Consider the following 27,723-nt stretch of genomic DNA (forward strand, 5'->3'; position numbering starts at 1 on the left):
GTTAAAATAAAAAGCCTGGATGCCTTTGGCATTAGGGCAGTTTATATCTAACACATTGTAACACGGTAAGATGATGTTGAATCCTGTTTGTTAAGTTTGTCTTTGAGGCCATCAAATTGGATGATTTCCATTAAAGTTTGAATGCAAGCTGTGTTTTAAAAGTGAATTCATAAAATAAAGATTTCAAAATCTTATACTCATCACTTCATATTAATAAAATGCTTCCTTATAACTTTAAGGATAGGCCATTTGAGTAATTGTTGGCATCTTTGCAGACTCTGAAGGAAACCAAACTGATCATGATAATAACACTTTATAGAATTTCATCCCTACATTTCCTTTTTTAGGCATGACAAAAATAACATTTAACTTAAAGGGCATCAAAATGCACATCATCCCCATAAATACAGAATTCAGTTTACAGATGACTAGAATGAAGAAACCTGTTATGTAGCAACCTGACTCTGGTTCTCAGCATTTTCTAAGCTTATGTTCCTTGACACCATATGCTACAGGGAACAGTAAAGACATCTGAATTCAAATATTTTGAAGAAATGTGTATTTAGCAACTGAGTACATGCTAACAGGAATAATTTACAGCAGCAGTTTCATTACATTTGTCTCTCCAGTTTTCTAGTTCCCATCTGAAATGCAGTGATAAATACAGATATGGAACATATTTACTACCTGGCAAAAAACATGCTTATTGAATGGGCACACAGCCTCTGCCCTTAAATAGCACATAAACCCCCTTGTCACCTGTATGGGGAAATCTCGCATTTTAGGATGATGTTGAACACACTGAAATGGAGTACCTACATAAAGTTGCAGTTTACTGTCCTTCCTCATCTTTTCAAAATTATTTACATCTCTTTTGCCTAATGTGAAGGTAGCAAAAATATTAAACACATACCACTGAAAATCACTAAATCATACATAAAAGTAGCATTGAGTGTGCCTTTACATGCATTTACATTTTACATTGGATTTCAACTGGGCCAGAATTTCTCTGCTGCAATGTAGCTTTTTCCAATCTTAAGATTGCTGTCAGAACTTGCTTCTGGTCACATGAGCCTCTTAATAAAGGTTCAACCCTGATGATACATGCATATGCCAAAGTCTATTAAAACTAAATTAAATGGGACGTTAATTATTTTTCGTGCAACTGTCCCCCTCAATACACATTGGCAGACTATGACTGTAATAAGCGTTATCTACCTGCAAGTTATATCTATAATTTTCTTTGAAAACTTAGACCTGATGGTTTATAAAGACATGCCAGTAGATTCGCTTGTTTTGTTTCTTTTAATTGAAGTCTAGACTTCCTTTCTCTGGGTTCCTCATAATGCTAAACAAAATGCATTCAGATATTGGAAGGCATCCCTAAAGTTATCATATAATCTATCCCTTCAAATCTATTAGTTTTGAGGACTAATAAGAATTAAGATATTTCTGTTACTGCAAATAAATGTTTCAGCTGCAAACTTCGAAGGAAATGAAACACCAAATTTCAGCACAGTTAAGATACTCGATGAAAATAAAACAATTACCTATTTTTGGAGTACTCTTTGTTCTTTGATTAGTATTTCAAACATTTGTTTTCTCTACAGAAATATGTCCTTCAAATAATTTAAAATTCAAATACCATTTAAGGATGTATTTCTAAAAGTAACACTGTATTCATCAATGGAGCCTAAAATTGAATGTAGACTATTTTTAGGTTTTCATTTGAAATAGGCATTAACAAATTGTTTATTCAAATCACTAAAATTGAAACATCAGCTTCCATCTGTGAAATATTTCAGCTGAGAATTAAAAAAAAAATTCATTGTAGTCTGAGGTGGGAAATTAATGCTGAGTTAATTAGAATCCCAAGACAGCTAGAGTTAGAATTTCAATGCTGCTTTCATTAATTAGCAAGAAGATGCTTCCTTTGCATTTTTGTGCATGATGAAGGATCTAGGGAGGGATTCCTGGAAAGGTGAGTGCAGTGCAAGAGAAAACTATCATAATGCTGAAGGTCTTATCCACCTTGAAGTCAATGATTCTCAAGGAATCATGTCAGGACAAGGAAAAAGGCAAGTCCTTTATTGATCATCTTTTACCTTATTTTATAAGTTATTGCAGGAAACAAAAAGCTTGACATGTTTTAAGTGTGAGCTGTGTCCTGGAAAACAGTTTGTATAAAAGTTGCTCCCATCAACATGAAACGAATCATGTGTTCCTTAGACAGATAATTATTTTAAACAAGATGAGATAAAAGACAGCTGATACAGATGTAAACAGAGCTGGGAAATTTGCTTTTAAGAAATTGTTCTATTACTGATCTTTTTTCAAAAAAAATTAAGTGACACAGACGTAATTCCTAAAGGAATCATGAGAGTTTATGTCTCAAATATCATGCAAGTTTTCAAGCACAGAATTAAGAGATTTTCTGTTACTGTTATATTTAAACAATGCTTATTATTTTCGTGAAATATGCAGTTCCTTTTCTCCTTATTGATCCATTAGGTACAACACAAGGCATTTAACAAGTCAATTTGCTGCTTCTGATTTTGCTGGTTAAAAGCTCTGTTTTTTCTAGGAACATTATGCAAGTTAAAATTATTTTTTGATAATACTTAAAGAAGGGGGAGGTATTATATGTTTGAATTCCTCAGAGAAATAAAGCATAGTTTATATGCAGGCTTTAGGAATCAACAGTAAATGATGTTTATGTGTTTCTTGAACACTATCGGCTATCCCTCTTACAGAACTAAAAACACAATGTCGGAAAAAAGCAGCACGCGACTGGAGTTTTTAAAACAAAAACTATATAGCACAGTAACTCGAAGACAAAAACCTACTCTAGCTTAGAAAAGAGCTAATTTTTACTGTATATTTGTCATGGTACATTTAAATTATAGTTTTAATAAAATACATCTTTAGATCAAAGCTGAAAGAAGACATCAGTAGTAGATCAGTGTATTCCATTTTTCTTCTGGATGATGGATGGTTTATGTTTTTTATATTTCCACAGACCATTTATTCAGTATCATTTTACTCCTCCAGTACATATAAACATGAGTGCTGGTAGACAAAAAATATCCTTGAATCCAACTATATTTTGGAATATTCATCAGCTTCATAAATCCATGCAGTTTGTTTTAAACTTGCAGTTCAATAAAATGGCTTTGCTGATGCAGTTTTTCTTCTGTAGATGGCAATATGGCAAATGACATTTTTATTTCTCAGGCAAAGAAGAAAGTGAAACCTGTACAATGAAATCTCATAGGAAACACTTAAGTCTGCTAAAGTGAACATCTGCGTTCACGTGACCTCTATTAGGTGTCGGTATTAGGAGGAAAGTCTGTTAGCAAAGTTACTCATGGACTTAATTTATAATTGGAGGAACTCAGTTGCATTTTCCACCATTGTAAACATCCACATAATGCCATGAAAAGAGTTCATGTATATTGCATTTTTTCCAGTTATTGTCTAGGCAAGGTTCTACACGTTTGAGGTTTCTAGAGGTAATGCAGCTCAGACACTCCTGGGTGCCCTCTCAAATTCGTGGGTCCGCCTGTTCCTACCTTTCTTATTTTCCTGTAAGTGCTTCCATTTGTTACTGTTCCCTTGGGTATGTCCTGGCCTTTGCCGACGCTGTTTTCTGTCCCTTTTCCACACTTGTTCACAGAACTCATCCATTGTGTTCAGGTTGGGGTGGTTGATGAGCTGCATGAAGTCTCTGTACCAGACTTTCTGGCTAGGTGTCATGCTGTTGGATATTTCTTTGGTCTTAGAGCCATCTCCATCATCATCTTTGTGAAGAAGTTCTTCCAAATGCTCCGTGTCAATGACTTCCAGGGTCACTTTAAGAAGAGTCTGCATGAATCCATGTTCCACGGCATGGCAGAGGTAATTGCCTGAATCCTTCCGTTGTAGGCTACGCAGTAGAAGGCCTTGTTCTGTCCTGATGATATGATCATCCACTCTGATCTAGCAGAAGAGAAATGGTAGCAAAAATATACATATTTAAAGAAATAGAAGTTCTGGGACTCTGTCTCAGTAAAAATTTAGATTATGTGTTGAGGTACACTTTAAACCAGTTAATAAAATGTCTAGCATAGCAGTTCTCCATCAGAAAAAAAGAGAAATTTCTGTAAATCACTTTAAAGATGCATTGCAAATGCATACTGGTTGTCTACTGTCTTAATAGAATTTGTCATTATAATAATTTAAAATATTCAAGATAATGAAAGGACAAAGATATACTTTATTTTATAAACTTGAAAGAAGGTATATAAATATGGGAGAAAGTTAACAGTAAATCTTGGAACTACAGAACCATGATTATCAGAAAACAGCATAATTACATGCTTAATAATTATTTATTCACTTTCCAAGTCTTAGATGTGACATAAATATGAAGATAAGCTCTTGAATATATCTAATCTCACTTTTATTTGAATACAGTTTACAGCAGACAACTATGAAAGCCTAAGCTGAGAGGGTATAAAACTGTCTAAATCAACTCTGACATTTGTATGATGTGATTACATATCTAAAGACACTTCAAATGTCAAAAAAGATAATGGAGGATCTTAAACTTTATATTCAGATTATGTTTGGAAAATTATCTGCCCAGAATTCATTTACAAATCACCTCCACAATCTGGTTAGTTACCCTTATTTAATACTTTTAAAAAGCATTAAAGGCTCAGAGTATTGAGATTTTCTGTGTACATTTCTCTAATTTTACTCAGGAATAAATGAATACATGGAGGAGGAAGATCTGTCTCTGATGCTACATGCATAGTTCATATCAGAGTTCACACTGGGATGGACCCCAGACCCTCTGTCCTAAATCTCCTACTCCCGTCCCTAAACCTTCCCTCCCCATTTGAGGAGGAAGTTAATAGAGAAAAGAAAACATGTTTGGATAGCAGAATTAATTGAACAAAAGTTAAAATTAGTAGAGGATCTGATTTTTTTCTTTGGTACACAAATATAGATAACAAATTGCTTTGTAGGTAACTACAGGGAAAAAGAAGATTCTCAAATAGATCCCCAAATGGCTTCTGGGACAAAATTCTTATCAGTTCACTTTTGTTTCTCCAGCTCCTAACGCAAAGCCTGTCTTATGATCAGCCTTCGGTGAATGCTTGTTTAATGAGTGGACTATTGATGGGTTAAGAAAAAGATGAAGATTCTATATTTTTTCACCCTCAAGTCAACCATGCTGGGGTCACTTAACATTATATGTTAGACAGAAATAATCCAGTCAATTTCATTCCTATACCTCTTCTTTTCGCTCTTCATTTCGCCTCTGGAATTGCCAATAGACTAGAGCTCGCTGTGATTTTGGACTGCATTCCAGGAACGTGCTACTATTTTCTACTCCATAGATGATTCTTTCTTCAAGGCTGTGGCTATGGTGATTATCTGGCCGGTGATGAGGAAATGAAATGAGGAAACGTTAGAGAAGTAAACTCAACTTTCCAAAGTATTTATTTGGAAATTCAGAAGATAAATCTGTTGCCAAGTTGGGAGTCTTTTCCAAATTGATTTAGGATGGCAGAAATGTCATGGACGTAAGGTTTCAGAACTCAAGTGCCTGCCTAAATAGACTAATTATTTTGGTATAAGTTATATAAAGCATATGCAGAGATTTGTCTACCAGAAAATAGCATTACATTAACAGAACCAGTCATGTGTGCATTTTAACTATACATCTTTATATGCCAGGATAATACTTTCCAAGAAATTATTTTTAACTGTAAAACTCTATGCTCTGACTAATGGGGCCAGTTCATATTGTACTATTCTCTAGCAGAAAAGTTATTTGAACTTTTGGAAACAAGAATCTGTTTCTGAGAAATTATTTTGCCTCTTAATGTTTATTTTTCATCTGTAAAATTAAATTCACCAGCCATTAATATTTGTCTAGTATTTTACAGAAGGTAGAATTCAGGAAGTTTATATTCCCCACCAATAACCCTTAAATAATCTACAAGGTTGTTCTGAAGATCAATTGGTGTGAAATGTTTGAGATGGCTCAGAAGAAAGATGCACAACTATAAAGCAATGTGGTTTCAATTGTCCTTATTTTAAAGTGATACATCTTTTATTATTTTCAAGAATGAGGTTAAAGAATATGGCAAGAGTATATAATAAAATGTAGCAATAAGAAAACCTGTTTCCTGATTAAGTTTCTATTATTTTACCCTTTATGTAACCTCCTTAAATGTGGTAAATGAAACACAGTTAAGATCAAAAGTAGGACACAGGGAGTCTAGGTAAAACTCATTTAGAGAGAAAAAAAAAAACCTCCTTATTATCTTGTATAATCCTGTTTCCATTATGACATCCTGTACAATCTGGAACTCATTAACTTAATTTAGAAAATAATAAATATATTTTCACATGCATGGAGGGCTGACAGTATAGACAGATGAAAAATTTTTGCTCTCTACTTCAAACTCAGCTAGATTTTTAATTAAAAAGAAAAAATGTCCCCCTCTGCCTATTTTGGCATCACTTTGACAATTTTACTCTCATTCTAATCGACTGAGGACTTTTGTCTGTCACAGACAATATTATTTGCTCTCACTAGGTTTAAAGCTTTCCAAAACCCTGCTTCTACCTAATCCCTGTATACAGTTTATGTCCACCATCTCTTATTCTCACCCTGCAAGGTCGACATTCTGCCGCCATTTGCTATCTCCAGGGAGGTCAATCTCAGTGCTTTTATTTCTATCACCCTAAACTGTGAAATGAAACTCTTCTAAGGTTGGGAAGTATCTGTCCCTTCTTATTTAACAAGTCAATACCCTGGAAAAAGGAAACGACTGAAATGTAAAGGAACAACATTTAACTGATTCCAAGTCACATTTTTTTTATATTGGAGATAAATCTTTGTATGTCAATATCTACATTGAATATGATAGTGTTTTTATGTTCCCTCTGAAATTATTAGTGTATCATTGAATGAATAGATCTGACACATGTTGCCATGCTAGTTTGCAAGATATCTGCTTCCCTGGATAGAGGTGGATTGAATCTCTCTGCCTAATGGGCGCTGGAAAATCTCCTGTGGTACCATATTTAGAATACCTTGTCACAGAGGTCAGTGGATATATTTTTTTCCCTATTTGCTATGCAGCCTGAACTTTGATTTAGAAATACTTCTACTTGGAATGTTATTCAGCATTTAAAAAAAAAAAAAAACAAAGAAGGAGAAGGAAGTCTGCAATAGGTAGCAACACAGACGAACCTTAGGGAAAACTAAGTGAAATAGGCCAGTTACAAAACAAGTCTGTATGATGATCTCACTTATATAAAATATCTAAAACAGTCAAACTCTGATGTTAGAATGGTGGTTGCCAGGAACCGGGGGGAAAGGGAAATGGGTAGGTGCCAGTCAATGGGTGTGACGTTTCAGTTATGCAAGATGCGTAAGATCTTGAGATCTGCTGTACAATGGTGTGCTATAGTGTACAATAGCGTATTGTGCACTTAAAAACTTAAGAGGGTGCATCTCATATTAAGTGTTCTTACTCCAATAAAATAAAGTTTAAAAAAAGTTTTAATTAAAAAAATCCTTTAACTTTTAGGCAGAGACTTTTCATGCAATCTCTACATATTAATGAATCATAAGACATGACAGCATGATAACAGTAAAAAATCCATTGGATTTAGAAGCAAACAACATGATGAGCCACCAGTATCTTCTGGCTTATCCAGGACTACTTTTCTTATAGGACTTTATGATAATAACTGACTGGTCTCTCACCTAATCTAAGTTACCATAGATATCTGTAAAAATCTTAAGACGTAAGTTCTTCCTTGCAAACACAGAGCTCTGTTTAAATCCTTTGGTTCATTAGTTGACACATAGTAAGGAAGAGCAATGTACCTTGTATAGTAAGAAAGCTTAATATAGTTTAATATAAATGTAAAATCAATTAGGTGCATTTTCAAAAATTCACAAAGTCGTCTTCTTCCGAATTAATTTAATCATTCTATCTGTTCTATAGAGAGTTTTCTGTTAAGCTCTCTTCTAATCCTGGGAAACCTGCTCAGTTTTTAGTTTCTCAAGGTCTCCTGTGGTGACAGGAACTGTTTCCCAGTGTATAAAAAGTAAAATAAAAAAAGTTCTCTCATTTTTTTTTTTTTTTTTTGAGAGAGAGCGAGTGCGGGAAAAGGGGAAGAGAGAGAGAGAGAATCTTAAGCAGGCTCCATGCCCAGGGCACAGCCTGACGCCCGATGCACCAGGCTCAAAGCTCAGACCCTGAGATCATGACCTGAACAAAATCAGGAGTCAGACGCTTAACTGACTGAGCCACCCAGGCATCCAAAAGTTCTCTTAATAGTAAATATTTTCTTATATTTAAGAAACCACTTCATCTGCTACTTATAGTACAATCTAATATAGGATGGTATTTGATTTAATCAAGAATTTATACCAGGTTGTTTTTAGTTTAATATAGCAATAGTTCATGGAGTTCTTCAAGAAACATGACATTCAGGTACTTTTTCACCTGAATAAGAACTACAACTGGAGAATTTAGTTCATTGTCCAGGTGTCTTTACTTTGCCTTGATAACTACTCTCACCAACACCGTTAAGTACTCATTCCCCCTTTAAGTTGGCCTTTCTTTCTCTCTTTTGTCCAAATAAAAAAGCAAAACAAAGTATTCTAGTTAGGAAGCAATGAAGTTACAAGTTCTGCCATATTAACTATCAATCATAGTCAGTATGCATAGGTACTACTGTCCTTCTTTGGTTTGAAATTCTCTTATTTTATGTTTTGTTAGGTTTTGCTGCCATCAGTAATAATTGCAAAAACTAAATTTCCACTGAATACAGTAGTTTCTATTAATTCTTCTGCAGTAGAATGTTTCTATCATCAGCAATTTTTAACCTAGGGCCAGACTTTCCATTTAAATTGGCCTCAGGTAAGCATTCATATATTTGGGTGCTCAGATACAACAACCTATAAGCCTAAGTTGATTTCCCTATACTTGAAACCTTATAAACAGATACCCAATAAATATTTTTAGAATGATTAGAAGGCACTCAATAATATCCATTCCCTTTCCTGATCCTTCTACCTCAACTGCTGGAGTAAATGTACAACACAGGAAACATTAGAATTCCGGTAATAATGTGGTTCTCTTTCTCCTGCCTTCATTTCCTCCACCCCCTAAACTTTGTCTCTGTTTCTATCTTTAAAAAAAAAAAAAAAAAAACATAAACAGGAACAATATTTTGATTCTCGTCTTACTAGATTTTCAATTTTTTTTCTTAGGATGTCAAACAATCATTTTGACTTTATTAAAGCAAACAGCTCTGCATTGAAATGGTAGCATTGTAGAGCTATATTCTAAGTATTTTTCAGAGTGAACTTACAATTATCCAATATAAATCAAAACCTCAACTGAGAAAACATCGTGGATTACAGATTTCCTGAGGGATAGGAAATCTTGCATATTCAGGGTAAGTATAATCTAGAATCTCCCTCTGGATTAAACTAATTGATCTAGAGCAGTTTACATGGAACACATTGGCTTATTCTCATAATAGAACTGATTTTTGTGAATTGTGCTGGGTGGGGTCCTTCTGATCTATGTTGAAGAAGTCCAGAAGGAATACTCTATGGATGTGCTCACTGTGTTTATGTCACAATGTTGTCCAGTATGGTGTCTACTGCCTTGCAGTATTTTCTTGATGTTCACCTTGGGAGATTTTTTTTTTTTTTCTGGTGTTAGTTTTAGGAATTATTGAGATTCTCTTGAAAAAAAATTTTTGTTTTGTTTTGTTTTTTTAAGTAGGCTCCACACCCAACATGAGGCTTGAACTCACAACCCTGAGATCAAGAGTCACATGCTTTACTGACTGAGCCGGCCATGTGCCCTGAATAACTGATTTATTTTTTTTAAGAATTAACTTTGTGGTTCATCTGTTGATCAGTTTTTTTTCCCCTCACCACTGGCCAAAAAAACTCACTAGCCAAATTTACGTTCTATCCTTAGAACTTCATGGTAACTATGTTCTTCCTGTGTGCCTGGTTTTGTTCTGTCAGTATACCTGCTTTGTCCGTGTGACATAATTGCTATCTTTATCTTATCCTTTTTTTTTTAGTCAAATAATTACACATCATCTGAAATATATTACTGGTCATCTAGCAATTTTGGGCAACACAGAATTTTTATAACCCTTTTTAGTATCTTTTTTCTTGTTAAAATATACCTACATAAAAATAATAGTATGATGCCTGAATACAGAAACAGTGATAAATATGTGAGATGCTATTATTGTTACTGCCATTTTGGTGATAGCTTCAACTGTTAATTCAAAACTTAAAATCCTTTACTGAGAATCCACAGTAAGACAAATTATGAACTGCTTCCTAACATCAATCCTACTCCCTGACCACCATCAAATAAACTATTTCCTCTTCTATGCTTCCTAAAAATCTTTTTACATATAGTTTTAGAACACATGTAGTCTTATTTGTTATGATTATTTATTAAACTGGTTGTCTTCCTCCCTTTTATAATCCTGGCACTAGGCAGTCATAAACCCTTGGCTGATGTTTGCTGAATGGAAAGTCCAGGTAACTATTTACTCTGCATTTAAAAGCTGAAATCTCATGTAACTTTGATATCCTCAGATACAGAGTTATCCTAATTACATAAAAGGAATGGTTAAATGTTTAATCAGTTAAAAAGGGCTTAGGGTTTATAGCCTTGATTATGACAGAATATGCTATTAAACCACACTGGCAAATGTAAACATTTCAAATCTTCTAAATTTGTTGTTTTATATTGTTACAAGAGTTGATTTGAGATATGGTGGGAGAAGATTAACTAATCAAGTATACTCCAAAATCAAAATATCCAAATATGGGATAATAAGAAGAGAAAAAGATTACAGAAATCATCTGAATACATTCTCCCATCTCCAGGGACACCTATAAGTCTAAAGGATGTCCACGCCAATGAGTAATTCTGTAGATTTCCAGAAAGAAAGCAATCTCATTTTAATCTATTTTAAAATACATTTCGCACTTAGAAAGCAACTGTTTTGAATATAGACTTTTGTCATGAAAATTACCAGTAGACAAGAAGGGTAGAGTTAGTTGTTAAATTGGCATAATGAATTCTCATGAGTTGAACTGAATAGTTAGAGCAAAATAATTGAGAGCAACAAACATTAAAATTATTTTAAAAGTACCACAGTGTGTTTGCATAACACAATTTTACAATATGTCGCAGTTGTTAATGACAAGAAATAATGTTTTTAAGGAAGCAATCTTCAATTAATCATTTCCTCCTTTAGTGGGATAATTTATGGAAATGAAATGAGGCTAATAAACCAGAAAGAATGGGAGGAAAGAAAGAAGTTAAATAAATTGCTTCCTTTTGCAACAACAAAAAGTCATGATATCCATCATTTGGCCAGGAATATCATGTTGCTAAAGGCCTTATTTAGTATTTGATTCTCTTCCAATACAGCAGAAACAGAAGGTATCACATTTCAGCTTTCCATTTATTTCACTCTCCATTTTAACCCCATAAATGTCTCCCAGGATTGAAATGTTAATAATGTAAGAATGTGATATCATGGAGAAAAGATAGAGATAGTGGGTGGGGTAGTAAACCACGCTATTTATTCAGAGTTGGGTGGGGTAGTAAACCACGTTTTTATTCAACTATTTAATTTCTGTTATCATTTTTGATGTTCTCCCCCTGAAAGTTATTTTAAAGTTGAACTTCATAAATAATGAATATAATAGTAAAAGTTAATTTAGGGTAGGGGAAAATGGTTGCGAATTATTTTAAATATTTAACAAATAGTGTTAGTTGTTGAACTACATAAAGAGAAATCTAATTCCAGTTGTTTTCATCACATTTTATAACTTTATTTGTAATTGTAATTGTAATTTTAGAATTGTAATTTTAATATTTTACATTGTAAATTTTTTTCTCAATAACTTAAAGATCAAACTAAGGAAAAAAGGAAATGTTGCCCACAAGCTCTCGGTGACATAGAAGCCTGCAAAAATGCATTTCTTAAGTATAAACATCATTAGATTTTCCTTACCAGATTCTAGATGTTTTTCTCTAGAAATATAAATGGTAATTTATCAATAGAAAAGAATCTAATTTGGCTTCAAATGAAGGAATAATCCCCCTTTAAGTAGCAGTAGCTAAAAAGGCATTTTATGAATGAATCAATAAGTCTTGGGAAGATATAAAATACCTAAAAATAAATAAAACTAAAGACAAAAAATTTCATTCATTCCTAACGTTCTTGTATATTTTTGGACCAGATTATTAAGATGGCTAACAATTGATGTAATAATCTCATATATTAGAATACACTGAAAACAAATTCTACAGTATATACTAAGCTATATAACAGGGATCCTGTTTGTTTATCGATATAATGCTTAGTACAATATTTCTCCAGTGTTTTGTATGATGCTTGTGCCAACTAGTTTACTAACTAGCTGAATGTGAGTTTGCATGCATGCATATGTATGTATTAAAGTCCATGTGCTTAATGCATCTGTCAAGTACAAAAAAAGACTCAATTATGAAACCTTAGAGAAAATTTAAACTTATGATTTATCAACTTGCTAAAATATCAGATTTTAAACTACTTCATTTTATTTCCCAAATTAAGACTGTCTCTGGTGCTGGGAAATAATTACCAAACAGAATATAGCACTTAAAATTTTACAATTCAAGTAGTTTCCTATCTTTCTTGAATACACAGATGCCTACGGATGTTAGTTTAAAATGTTCTTGTTGGCATATAGATAGATAGATGGATAAACAAGCAGATCGATATGACCTGGGTATTTTAATTTTACTATTCATCGGTAATTATTGTATTAGAGGTGGTCACTAGTATCTTAATTTTTAGAAATTTATTAATTTAAAATATGGAAATGAAATTGATATGTTATGAAGTTAACAATAAAGCCGCTTGAATAATTGCATTTACTTTTATGCTTGATACCTTTGTGTGTGGGAGGCTGCAGTGCTTCATAGTAAAAGGCAGACTAAAATTCAATTATGTAAAAAGCATAACCAATATGAAGATACCTACTACCTTATTTATTTATTCTATATTGAATATCTCATATGTTTTATTTTCATGATTTTATAGCACATGTTTTACCAAGAAAGCACATATACTCTATATGGCAGAGTAAAATTACCATAGGAACTTTTACATTTAAACATCAGGAAACATGGAGTTTAATTTACTTCTTCCCAAGAGATATGATAGATGATGGAAAACACCCATTTACTGAAGCAGAAACCTTCCATAAACAATAATGAAAATACCATCTTGTATTTTAATATGTTTCCCTTATTTTTGGAACTTAAAAAATACAGCATGCTTTAAAAACTTTACATTTACAACAGTTAAATTATGGGTGTATAAACAGTTGGGTGATCTCTTATGACATACTTAAAAACTTGAATAAGGAACAATGATAGTACAAGATATTTCAAACCTCTTCTTATTCAGGTGGTGTGTGTGTGCATGTCTCACACACCTATACTATGAATAATTGGATTTGCCTAATTACAGAGGATAATACTGTAATAATTTCATTCTAGAATGTACACTTTGTATATTTTAACATCTCTGATAATACAGTATGTCTTACAGTTGTTCTTGACCTGAGTTCAAGTTGCTTTCTTCTGGAAAGAGTTTGTTTTTACTTTTGCCAGACAGATGTGACTCTCCTAACCTGATACCTCTTCAAGTTAGTCTTGTCTGAGGTATTTGGTCCACACTGTTGGTGTGAATTCAGAAAGTAAATATTTGTATCACCCTGTGATTCAAGAAGTGGTTTCGCCCCTTTTCTACCACCCATGAGTACAGGTGAAACAGGCAAATATCCTTGCTGTCTTTTTCATGGGAGTTTATTTCTTCTTTGCACTAATACTGAAACACTGTAAGCTGGCTTGATGCTGGCATCACTAGTACATTATTCATCTTGGGCAGTTTTTCCTTTCTCAGCAGTCCTTAAAAAATGGTGCATCTTATATTCAGTGATATCTTAGACTTGATACAATTTGGTAATTTATTAAAGTTAGGTTTTTTTTAGGGCTGACATCATGCTCATCTATCAAACTTTGAGGCTTCTCTTGGGGCTAAATGCTCAGATTCAGTTGGAATTTCTATGGGTATAAAATAAGCTAAAACACCGACCAGATTAGCATTGCTACACAATACTAAATTTACAGCTCTGCAGACCACAAAGATGACACTGCCAAAGATATTTTATGAAATTTTGGAACATTGCTGATGCCAACCAAGACATAAATTGAGAGGAGCCAGTTGCAGAGATAATTAAGAAGATTGAATTCTGTGGATGTTTTACTGTGGGATGTTAGAAGAGAAATGCATGTATGTAGAGGAGCCAAGAGAACTATCACGAAGCAAAATTCAATGATGGTACTGAACTAAAGTTAGGACATAAAATATTTCAAAGATTCAAAACTCTAAGATGATGTTAATCTTTTTAAATGTTGTTATTTATGGTTTGTTCCTTTCTGGGCACGGAGATCATAATACAACTTATTTTGTTTAGTAAAGAAGGGGGGGATGGTAAGTTGACTCAGCCACTCATGCTCTTGGAGGCAAAGTCAGACAAGCTCCAATTTTGTGCGTAAGGTATTTTAGGGAAGGGAAAATAATGGAAACAACCTGAAGTTTCTCTTTAGCATTCTGTATGAGGTGTGAGCGAGAAGGCAAGAAGATCTGCCAGCACATACACATGTAGGGTTTTATACTAAAATTTCCCTAGGTGAATAGCTAGCCACCAATGATGGAAGAGAGTGTGCCAGATTAAGGGGAGCTGGAGTTTTCGATGTGACAGCTAGGCCCGCTCACCATTAGTGCTGCCTCTACACAAGAGGGAGCAAAGAGCTGAGTGAGTGTTAAAGGTTTCATCGAGAGTGAAATTTCTTCCACCTTAATGCCGAGTTATTTTATATAGTCTCTCTATTAAAACCTCAGGATATGTAAAATATAGAGTGTTACAGAATATGTTTACCATTACAGCTGGAACTGATTGTTCTGAAGTGTATAATTTGGCTTCAAGTTGCTTAGCAGCTTTCTGGGAAAACATCTCATATCTTTGTATGTTTCCACATGAGCACATATATTTTATTCAGTGTGAGATGTGACACTAGCAAGACAACATACATGATTTAACAGGGCGTGGCTCTGGGTTTTTGCCCATTTTGCTTTCAAAAATAGACATCACCTATTCTAAGATAATTCACTGGTTCCTAATGGTAAGACTCAGCTTGGCCCTATGGGAATGCCTGACTTAGTTTCCAAACATTTGAAATTTACCCTAATCTATGGTATACGGTTTTTATGTTTGGTTAATTAGTAATACAAGCAGACAAGGAATAAAGAGGCCTTCAAAAAGGGAATGTTTTATTTCTGCTGAACTTCTTGGACTATTTTACCATTTCCTCCCATATATCACATGCATCTAGGTAGCATTGTTTACACACACACACACACACACACACACACACACACACACACACACACACACATCCAGTAACACTGAACCACAGCAATTGCCTTTCTTTCCTATAGTATTTTGACTGAAGTATCAAGAGAAAAAATGATTCATGTTCACTTTATTTTCTATAGCTAAGCAATTCTATATTCTCAATTTTTAGAAGCTTTCATCACTCTAACTTCATCAAAATAGAACTTTAAAATCTGAAGCACTTTCCAAAGGCCATTCATCCAACAGTCAACATTTATTTATACACAGTCTCACTTTAAAAAAAAATATGCCTTTGGTCAGTTTTTCTTTGAATTATATGTATGAATATATGTATATGTATGAATAATATATTCCAGCATATGTATCATTGTGAAAAAATACCAAATGGGGTCCATGAAGGAACTGGATTATTCAACAAATGGATGTATCTATCAGTAATTCTCCAGCAATCTTTAAAACATAGCAGAGTATCCTACGTGTAGTAGTGTATAATCATTTTTTATTAGTTAATTGATTGGTCAATAATGATGTTTCTTAAGAAAGATTTATTTTTAAATATGGTGGTATTAATAGCAGTGTGTGACTTAAGTCATTTTAACAATAAATAAGAAGCAAATCTCTACTGAAAACCAAAAACAATAAGGTAAGGAGCTGTGCTATAACTTCAAATATTTAGATTATTTATTCAATAAAAGTTTATTAAGTATCTATAATATTCAAGATATTGCATCTGTTGTAACACTAGAAATATAAGAGTGAGCAAAATAAAGTCTATGTTGATACGGAGATTGAAGTCTGATCAGAAATGAGCTCAGTTACATTGCTGTTTCTTTTACTTGCAGTTATTATCATTAGCTTCTCCATATCTAAGCAAAAGATTCTTTAATATGACAAATTAAATTTCATAATACTGCATTGCTTAAAGGGTGCTGATCATAATTCAATATTTTTACATGACATAGATTTAATGCAAGACTAGTTAATGTTCTGTTGTCCAACTGAAATACACCATTTGAAAAATTTAAGAATATGTCAATAATGTACCCTATCTGTACAAGAACAAAAAAATCACAACATTTGCTCCAGTTTAGTGGTATACTTTTTCTTTATAATGAGAACAGTAACAGACAGTAAAGTCCTTGGCAAGAAATTGTGCAAGCAAAATGGACCCCAAATATAGGCTCAATTTGTGGGTACCTATCTCCTGGTATTGGCACCACCCAGACAACCCTGTGAGTATTCAGGAATCAGATACCAGCACGTATAGGATACACAAGAGGGGGATCCAACCTTCAGAAGGTAGCTAGGTTTTGGAATGCATGTTGCGGTGTTATTTATGCTGTGTGTTTTCTTTCTTAACATTCATGAAATGTGAATATTATATACACAGAAGTAGTGAATCAAATCCAAGTTCACTGATAAAACTATCAGACCTACCTTTAAGATCAACGTAAAAGACACTAAAAAAGTTAATAGGGTAATTATGTTCAATTACATGTAAAATATTTACATTTTATATTTCAGCTATTTTTAACTATGAATTGTTCGTTAACAGTGATGTCATTGATAAGTTTTCCCAGCAGAGGGAAGCACAGCCTCATTATTGTTTTTATAAAGGATTGAAATGGGGGGGGCAGTGAGCTATACTACAATTTTACCACATTTTAAAGGACGTTTGGTTGATATTCCAGCATTAAATGCTGGACATTAATTAGGACTTGACATCTTTTAGGAAGCATAAAATGAAACAATCCAAATCCCCAGTTCAAGGGAATATCCTACTAGTAAATCAATGTGAAGATACTGGAATTATCTTCTATTTGACTAGGATACCAAATAACAATACAATAGGTCTGCATCATCAGCATAATAATTTGTATGGCCTATTTTAAGGCTACATTTTCTTCTTTAATATATTTAAATGAATATTTCTGTTACCTATTGCTCTCAAGTTGCTACTATATACGAAAGCATGTACTTAAACCTGGTTTCTTTTTGGTAATATGAGAAAATTGAAATTTAAGCCTTGTAACAATCTAAAACTTGAATTTATGATAACTGCAATAATAAAATAAAATTCATCGCTCAGTATTCTTTAGAATCTTCTTTCTTCTAGATTTCCTTTATCTTCAGTGCATCTCCTCAAGTATTCCGGCACTGCTGAGTGCCCTGCATGTACATGTGTGGGTACACACTACTGCTTATGATTTACCCTGGTAAAGCAGGTTGAAAGCGTTGTAACTTACCATGGTGTTGTAAGTCTGAACAGTGAGTCAGCGGGTCTCCATTTCTTATATCTTGTCGTCTTGTGCGTCTAAAACAATTACATTTAAAAGGTATTATTGCATCCTTATTCCATCTTGGGAATTTGTCACAAGAATTAAGAAGAATCAAAAACCAAAGACACCAGGAGCTTACAGGAAGAGATGCATCTATATCTGACTAAAGAAATTTTTTAAAGCAGCTCATTACACCTGTAGGAGCAGTCTCCAGGCGATCAAAATGGGAAACAGTATACAAATGTACTAATAATGCAGAAAAGTCTTTCAAAGTTATAACAGAATCATGGTTTATGTGCAACTGGATGCCAATCAGTAAGAATCTAACATCTAGGAACTCTAAAATTCTTAACATCTTAAATTCTGAGGAAAATGCACAAAATATAGAATAGCAACCCATTTCTTCAATAACCCAAATTAAACTTTTTTTCTGATCACTAACGAGAGAGTGAGCTTGAAAATTAAAATTCACATGACTGTTTTCTTTCTCTTAATACTTATATACAATTCCTTAAATAGACTTTTGTTAAATTTAAAAGTATTAATTCTATGAAATCTTTTTTTTTTAAGATTTTATTTATTGATTTGTCAGAGAGACAGTAAGCATAACCGGTGGGGACAGGCTGAGGGAGAAGGAGAAGCAGACTCCCTGCTGAGCACGGAGCCCCCTGCGGGGCTCGATCCCAGGACCCTGGGACCATGACCTGAGCTGAAGGCAGATGCTTAATCGATTGAGCCACCCAGGCGTCCCTATGAAATCTACTTTTGAGTTACTTTTAAATTTTTGTTTTTGGTTGCTATATCAGCCTTTTTAAATAAAACATTTCTTTCATAATCCTATGGCTAAGACTGCAGACTGATTTACCTGTGAAATGAATAAAAGGAGAAGCACGGTAACAAATATTGTGGAGCAAGAGTGCCTCTTGTCAGAGGAAGGTGAGAGAGAAGGACTCACCTCTAAGAGAAAAGCCAAATTTGCTATAAAAATCTAAATAGATTTCTCCTACAGACTGCTGCTCAGAACATGTTAGTTGTAACACATTCTGGGTGTCTTCTTTCCACACTCTGTTAGTGGTTGACGGGGAAGAAGGAGGTTGTCTCTAGCCATTTCGAGCGTGAGCAGGATGTGGAGTCTGAGAAAGAGGCTAAAAATGGAGATTGGCTACATATAACAGAATCAAAAAGATTGGGGACACGTGCTCAACTGCTTTCTGTGTCAACGTTAACGAATATTGTTTTGCTGCAAAGTTAGTTATCATCCCTGAAAAGAGTTCTCACAAAGGCCATTGAGATTTGCAAACATGGAAATTGTTACTGTATTCATAAATTTAGAAGACTAAAGTATTTATAGAGTTCTATTTGTAGAATTGGTGAGACTATCAAACAGATGTTGCACATTTCAAAATTGAGCCAACAAGGGAACTTGTGAAACACGAACCACAAAGCATTTGGGAAGGCATTTTTTACTGCCATTTAAGCTTTTGAAAAAAGCCATCGCAAAGAATATATAAATTGTGAGGCCTGCCTCTAAACATCCTTTACAAAGACACATGAACCTGGATTAAGTAAAATCTTCAAGGCACAACAAAAATGTGTTAATGATAATTCCTTCAATCTGGCATTATAGGTATGCAATAAATATTTCAAATATATGACATACAGTTTTTAAGTTATTAAAGATGTAGTTATGATCTTATTTTTATCTTCTTGTTAAAAAAGCTTAAAATTTGAATGAATTATTGCTAAATTAGGTAATGTCATATACTTTCACGTGAAAGGAAATGATACTCACTTTTAATTCAAACATGAATTTCATGTTTTTCACTATTAAAAGCACCTAGATCTAAGCGATAGGAAGAACCATAAAAGTTCAACCTTAAATAACTTAATTTTATTGCTATAAAAACTGCATCTTGCTATTTATTAAACTACCCATGGTTTCTTTATTCAGTAACACATTATCTGCACACTAAACTTTTCTCAGATTTAAACTTCTAGCAAAATCAGTTCGTATATGAAAGAATACAAACACGTCATTTCAATTCTGAATGTTGAAGGCTTAAGAAAATTGCTTTTATTAGACGGAATTAGCTACTACTACACTTACATTTACTATTAACAAGATAACTGTTTTAACCTATATGGACTGATTATATATGAAAAATTTAAGTTGTACACGATTTAACTCTACAGCCAATGTGATCCGAAGCATGTAATCAAAAGATTTAGGTAGACATTGGGATTATTCCTTTCTCCCAGAAGTTTTTCAAAACATTTTAAATGATCCAAATGTAGAACACAGCTTACTAGCAATGAAAAAAAATCCACATCACAGCTTCTTGTAAAACATTAACCAGAGTAAAAAATAAAACAAACTTTATTGCTCCTAAAATGCAGTGGACCTTGATAACTCTGATTTCTATTTTATGTTTCAATAGGTTGATGTGTATACTGTTAATCTTTGGGTTTATATTAGCAAGATACTGTATATTATTCTCATCTTTCATTGCTTGTTTCTGAAATACTGGTAAATATCTAGAGAGAGAAGTAGCTATACGTGAGCAGTAGGGAATATGCTGAGGTGAATATTTTGTCAGACTAGAAAGTGTTTTTATTTTTTAAAGCGAAAGTAAACCCAGTTTGTATACAACTTTTAGGATGTGTCTAAGAGTTCCCTGAAGGATAACAGTACACCCACACAGTACTGTATCAAATAATCAAATGCCTGTTCCTAATGCCCTCAATCTCCTAGACAGCAACTTAGAGCTATGTTTTATCTAAACATATTACTTTAGCTAACTTCTAGGCATATCTTAGCAACTTTCATTTAAGCATGTCCAAAAAAGATGCTTTTAAGTATTAAGAATATGCTGAAAATATTTGTGTAATACATATACAAAGATTAATAAATAGGTATTTTATTATGTGGTTTTATATTTCAAGTTCAAACACTACAAACACAAGATGATACTATGGTAATACAGTGGTCTTTAAGTTTGGCGGGTCAAATATATATTTTGGGTCAATAAAGATATAATTTGATGCTAGTTAGTCAGTATTATACAAAAAATGTAGTTATCTTCAAAACTAGAAACAAATTTTCTTGACTTTTTATAATTGAGTCCTTGTATACTGTCTAAGACTCTAAAAGTAAATAAATTACTTTCTTTGCAAATTTTCCACTCATCCAAGGACATAAATTACCTTATTAAAGTTTAAAACCAGGACAGAATGTTGCTGGATAGAAAAAGAAGAGCATTTTTGGAGAGAAGAGCATTTTGGTCAAAAGGCACAAGGCCCAGTTTAGATTCTACTTCTGACTTTGTCTGTGGCTTTGGCCCTCATTTCTTCCCCTGTGTAAAATGAAGTTGGAAAAGTTATAATTTCTGAGTGTAAACATTCAAGGACATTATTGTAATGTTTTAGATTTCCCTCAGTAATTTATTAAAACCATTTGTTCCATTATATTTGGTACCCAACTATAATTATACATGTTTTTCCGATTGTTTCATCTAGTTAAGAGAAAGGAAAAAAAAACCCAAACCCCTCTAAACCACTCATCAGAAAAAGGTGATGTACTTATATGAAGAAAGCTGTTTAAAAACAGAATCAAGTAAGATAAATAGCAAACATTTGTATTTATTTCTAGTATTTCTCCTACCTCTTTGCAGTGGGAAAATAGCGAGAGCATGAAGAGCCATCCCAGGCACAGTAAGGGTCTCGGGCGAGGCAGCACTCTGCACAGGCTTTCCCATAAATATCACAGCGGTGTAACGGGAGCTGAGCGACCCCCGTGGTGGAACCGATATATAGCTGTTGCTGTGGAAAGAGTTTACTGTCAGGACAGAACAACCCTGTTTTTTAAAACCTTTTCTCTTAAAAAAGTTTACTTTTTTATACTAGTGGGTTTAAAAAAAAAATCCCATTATTGGCAGTTTGGTCAAAAGCCTGGCAGATCATATGACCATTTAAAAAGACCAAGAGCAAAATCTAAATATTTGACTAAAACAAGTGTATTTTAAAGTATAAAACCAAGGGAAGACAGTAATGGTTATATAACAGTTATAGCTCAATAAAGGTAAAAATTTAAATAAAAGATAGGAAACACTGAGAAATATAATTTTCAAACCTTCAGGTTTTTGTTCTTAGAAAGCTTGCTTTTTTTTTTTTTTTTACTTCTCTGCTGTTTGTAATTTTGATTAATCAGCAAATCTACATTGCCATGTATTCTCTTGGTTTTGAGGCACGGATCATTTGCTTTTGACTCATAGGTGCCCTATATCATTGCCTGTGATGTAGTTTGCCCTGCTATAAGAAGGAACGGGAAAATTTTGGTGCTTGCATTTGTAAATTTTGCTCAACATCAACTATCTTGTCCTTGCGCTACGTCCAGGAAGATTACTTTAAACAAAACTACTAAATTGTTTTTCATTCAAAAGATCATCAAATGGGGAGTCAAGTACACTCTGGCTGGCTCAGTAGACTTGAACACAAAGCTTGGCCATTGTTGAGAAAGTGCTATGTTGACCATTAAGGTGCCTGGATTCTAGATCCTACCCTATATTAATTCTCTGTGTCATCTTGAGCCATTCCCCTAATTTTTCTAAGACTTTACTTCTTTACTCACAAAATAAGTGTTTAACTAGGTCTTGAAAGTATGCATTCAGATAAAACATTCAATAATGCCATAATGCTCAATGAATTTGCAATTACCAAATGAGGCAGAGTATGGGGGAAAAACTTTGTGGCAGCAACTAATCCAGGATTTCAGTACAGTTTTAAAAATGCCTTTTACATAGTTTAGCCAATGTAGCATTTGAGCAATGTTGCAAATACATTCAAATACAGGATAAAATACAAATAAAACTATTTTGTGATTTCTCCACATTTTGCTGTAATTAGTGTCATAGCTCCCTTTTCTGGTACTAAAGGACTGAATGACTATAGTAAACCTTAAATGAAAGTTGTATAAATACCGAACCATGTAACAGTACACATGGAAAAGACCTCAAAAGTGTATTTTAATTTTCCTACTACATAAATGAAAAAGAAGTTATAGAAAAGCTAGTCTTTGAAACATGGTGTGCTCTTTTAATATTACAAATTGCTTGACAGCAATGGGTATAATTAAAATTACATTTACAAATAACTTTCAAAGATGAGCTACATATATAAACAAACATAAATTGAATGAAGATTGATATATCTATTAGAATCTATGAAATTAATGAGGTTATAAAAAGTGCTTATACAGATAATTCTGTGCTTAAAGCTAATCAGCTAACATATAAAAGAAAGGGAAATAAGGGAGAAAACATAATACAATAAAAACTAAACCACTGTTAAAACAGTTACCCTGATAACTGTTACTCTGATACATATTGCTTATTCCATTTCAGTAGTGAAGACTACTTGTATCAATATTCTAGTATAGCAGTACGTAGAACATATTCTATGGATGCTCAACCTCTTAATATATTCATCTTTTATTATGAACCAAAAGATCCTACAAACCATTGCAAACTAAAAAGCAGTAGTTGAAGTCCTTGAGAGGAAGAAATGAGTATTGTTAATAAGCTTTTGGTTGAGAGAAAATTAGGTTGATTTGTACTTCTCTTGAAGCATCCACAGAACCAGAATGTGATAACAGTCAACCATGATTTGAAAAATATTAATAAAGAACTTAACTAATGGAAGGAACTTCCCCCCATCCTTTCTCTCTTCCAAAATCATCTTATTAAAAAAAAAAAAGAAAAAGCTTAGATTATATTGAAAGCAGGCAATCACAGTGCAATAAAAAATGAAATAAATTTGACATCTTTTTAAAATTTTTATTTATTTTTCAGAGAGAGAGAGAGAGAGGGAGAGCACAAATTGAGGGAGTGAGGGTCAGAGGGAGAAGCAGAGTCCCCACTGAGCAGGGAGCCCAATGCGGGACTTGATCCCAGGACCCCAGGATCATGACCTGAGCTGAAGGCAGACGCTTAACTGACTGAAGCACCCAGGTGCCCAACATGTGATGCTTAAACAAATTAGTTAAAGTGGGGTAGCCATATCCACAAGCATGGTTGGCATTGGTGAATATGGACTTGTGGAACCCTGTATTGTGGTCAGAACTATTTAAAAAGCTACTGATCAAGTTGGTCATACCAAATCAAAGGGTCTCTAGGATTGGCCAGTAACTTAAGAAGCATAAGCAAAATTCACACTTACAAATTTTTAAGACTATGACTTTTGAGTTGGGAAGGACTTATTATCTAAATAGTAGCATCTAAATCTATCATATCCCTTTAGGAGAAAACCAGGGAAATAAACATGGGAATTAAAAACCAAAAATAGGCATCCAAAATTACTGCCACGAAAACTTAAAGTGTGATAAAATGCCCCAAATTAAATACAACTCAAGTCTAGTTTTCGTCTTACAATTATTCTGCAGTACTATTAAAGAATTGCAAAACTAATTATGCTATCTAAATGAAATATAGGGGAGGCTTGCAGGCACCATTGAGCATAATCCAGTCCCTAGCAAGTAACCTGATGTGCTTTTTCTGCCCAATTTAACATCACCACAGGCTTTCTCACTATCCTCCTTAACAAGTTTCGGGTCATAAGCAGGCGATGAGTCCATTTATCCAGAAAATTAGTTGCAACACTGCTTGTCCCTCTTGAAACTACTGCCTCACTTTTAAAATTTCCATAAGCATTAGTAAAACTGATTCAGATCTGAATGAAATCAAACTTCCAGTAATAGAAAACGAAGACTAGGAATACTTTTCTTGTGTCATGGTATTTTAAATTGATGAACTGTTTTTGGTATTTTGGGTGTTTTTTTTTTTTTGGTGAAATGTGTTGCATTTAACAGGCAATTCTTAAAGTACTTAAAAATATTTAAACAAAAAGAAATATTTTATAAAACTATAAGTAACGTAATTAAGATTGGCAATGAAACCAAGCAGAAAATAAATAAATAATTTAAAAAATCATTAAAGGAAAGAATATCCCAGTCTATCTTCCATTCTGGAAATCCCCGGATTTCCTTGCCAACATTTGACAATTTTTAGATTACAAGAACAGGTGAACACATACTTCTGAAGTGTAAGATAACCGTATCAGGGTCAATAATATCTGCACTCTGACTTTCTCTAAATATCTTGGAGATTATCAATCTATTTTGATATGTAAGTGTGGAAAGGATATACACTGAGTTTTACTGGCACAGTATTTTAGTGTCTTGTACAAGGGCTAATGCATGGTCAGAGATAAAACATGTAAACAATTCAGGAATAAGATTAGCCAAATGATTTTCATATTTAGCAATTTTATATATAAGTTTTTGGAACAGTCAGTGAAGGGCTTCCTACTCCATTCTGGCTTTTTCTGCTAGGTTATTTAATACTTAATTTCAACTCAGTTTTTATTTATTTATTTTTTTCAGTTTCCACTGATACACTGGATAGAAAGGCTATGTAACATTTATGGGGAAAAGATAATTTATTAGAAGTTAAAATTATATTTGTTTTGTACATATAATTTAACATTTAGGAGTCATTTGTGTTTCTTAAGTGTCTTGCCAAAGCATTCATTCAATGTGAATGCAAAGACTATAAACATGCTGCCCTTAACGTTTGAATTCATGGAGTTTAGTAATTTATCATTTGGCAGTGACTGTTTTGCTGTTTTCCTTTAATATGTAGCCAAGCTAAATGTTTTCTCTAGTACACAATACTACTGAAAAAGTAAAATTAACTTTTGAGTCAAGATCCTCCAAACATATACAGCCCAGTGCATAATTTTATTAGCTTATAAAATATACGTTGTTTATTCATGCAAATTAAATTAAGTGATAAACTTATTTATATTCTCAAATATCCACCAATGCTATTTTTAAGGACAGATGAAAATAATTACTGAGCAAAATATTACAATGACCCAAAAAAAGAAACGCTATAAATGAAAATTTACAACCAACAATGATCTCAGAAATATATTTACAGGAATGTAAGATTGGTCAAAAACATGGGGCAATGAAAAGGATCTTTAATTTTCATTCTACTACCTTACTGTGAGAATGTTCTTTCTTTTCTCTTTCTTTTCGGGAACTACTGTTAATAAATCTGTAAAACTTGATGAATCACAGATATGTTTATCTAATTGAAACACAAAATTAACAAAATATAGAATATTGACTGTAATACATAATGATAGTACCTGCTTGGTGGAAAGCTCCATTGCTGAAATAGCAGTTGGCTCCTAAAGAAGAAGAAGAAAATGTGAACTGTTTGGTCAATTAGAAAAGTCAGTCATTAATATTAATTAACACAGAACACCAACATAAGCTTTCAGAGAGTTAACTTCAGTGACTACAAGAAGCAATATAATTGGGAAATAAGATACATGATGGAAGCTGCATACATGAGTATTAAATATGTGGAACAGACAATAGGAGGATATTAATGTCTTCCAGTCAAAGACATACATATTTGTAGTTGATCAAGTTGGGTTATTGCTCATTGCAGTTAAGGGAGACTATGGGACTGCCCAGCAAAAGAGTCTTGGAAAGAACACATATGTTTTGGGCCTATGTTAGTTGATTTGAGGGAGGGTCCAAGGAAGTGGTGTTTGCTCTGCATGGGATGTCGAAGAAAACAGAGGTAATTCTATGATTAGGTCTCTTCATACATCTTATTTAGGAGGGGGGAAGAGCAGATGAGGCTAAAGCAATATTTGGTAAAGAAGGAGCCATTACTCATATAGGCAGGATAGGGGGATATTGGTCATTTTTTTGGTGGTTGGGACAATGTTTATGGTCTTGTCTGTTTTCAGACAGGATTATAGAATGGTCTTGCTTTTTTCTTGATTCATCATGGTCACAGAGTAGCCTTGTCTGACGCTGGTGTTCTGTGAGAATTTGTACGCTCCAATGGAGAACACTGGCCTATGAGTGCCAGGCCAGCTCCTAATAACACCAGTGACAAGTCGATAGTATTAGGCTAGTTTCCAGCTGTGAAGGACTGAGAGCTCAGGGTAGGATGAGATCACTTTATTATTATCAAAATGACTGTTTAATGTGCAAAGGCCTACACTACACATTTTTGCCAGAGGCAGAGTACATGGTCTCTTCAATTTCTATCAACAGGCTATCTAGAGACAGTAACTAGGGAAGTAATAACCACCAATATATTTTGATGAGTGTTCTGCTGAAGCCTATCATGAGCACATATAGTTTGAATAAATAAATAACATTCTTTGATTAACTTAGACCACCAAAAGGCTATTCACCTGAACACATTAGCTTATATTCTCTCGGATTTACTTTCACTGAACTCTGCTCCTTGTATCTTTCATCAGAGACATACTAAGTATTAAGAAGGAGACTGCTTGAGGGTTTCAGAGATGGCTGATGAGAAAGAGGCTTAGGTGGGAAGAATAATCTTAAAAGGCCTCACTGTGTAGGTGACTAAAGCTGAGCCCTGAACCAAGTGTGAAGAGTTGGATTCTGAAGCCAAACTGCATAGATTCAAATGTAAACCTGGACACAAGTGTGATAGTAGGTGAGGTATGTAACGTCTCTGTAATTCAGTTTTCTTATCTGAAAAATAAGTATGATGGCATCTTCCCTGTAGGATTGATGAAAAGATTAAATGAGTTCATAAAGGCAAAGTACTTTACAAATGTGCTTGGCACGTAGTGTTTACTCAAATCTTTGTCTCTCTTTGTCTCCTTCTCTCTCTCTTACACACACACAACCCCCATATCTTTTACTTGCTTTAGTTTTTCTCTCTAGTGCTTATCACTATCTGGAAATATACACATACATATTGCATTAATGGACATATATGATATATATAACATATATGTGATATAAATATAACATTTATTTTGTGTCTTGTGAGTTTC

At 33.7% G+C, this 27,723-nt stretch overlaps 1 protein-coding gene across 3 annotated transcripts in view; it reads right to left on the reverse strand.

Moving 5' to 3' along the window:
* Nucleotides 1-542: 542 nt before the first annotated feature.
* The window catches only part of SEMA3A (semaphorin 3A), a 463,873-nt gene continuing 436,692 nt past the window's right edge, over nt 543-27,723 (reverse strand). For all 3 annotated transcript variants that reach the window (XM_027574766.2, XM_027574767.2, XM_027574765.2), the window contains 5 exons: nt 26,035-26,076; nt 21,488-21,645; nt 17,794-17,861; nt 5,282-5,424; nt 543-3,978 (listed from right to left, as the gene is read on the reverse strand). In XM_027574766.2, the coding sequence (XP_027430567.1) occupies nt 3,523-3,978; nt 5,282-5,424; nt 17,794-17,861; nt 21,488-21,645; nt 26,035-26,076 (867 nt within the window). In that variant the 3' untranslated portion in view covers nt 543-3,522. The remainder of the gene's footprint in view (nt 3,979-5,281; nt 5,425-17,793; nt 17,862-21,487; nt 21,646-26,034; nt 26,077-27,723) is intronic.

The sequence above is a fragment of the Zalophus californianus genome, chromosome 12 (genome assembly GCF_009762305.2).
Source record: "Zalophus californianus isolate mZalCal1 chromosome 12, mZalCal1.pri.v2, whole genome shotgun sequence".
Lineage (NCBI taxonomy): Eukaryota > Metazoa > Chordata > Mammalia > Carnivora > Otariidae > Zalophus > Zalophus californianus.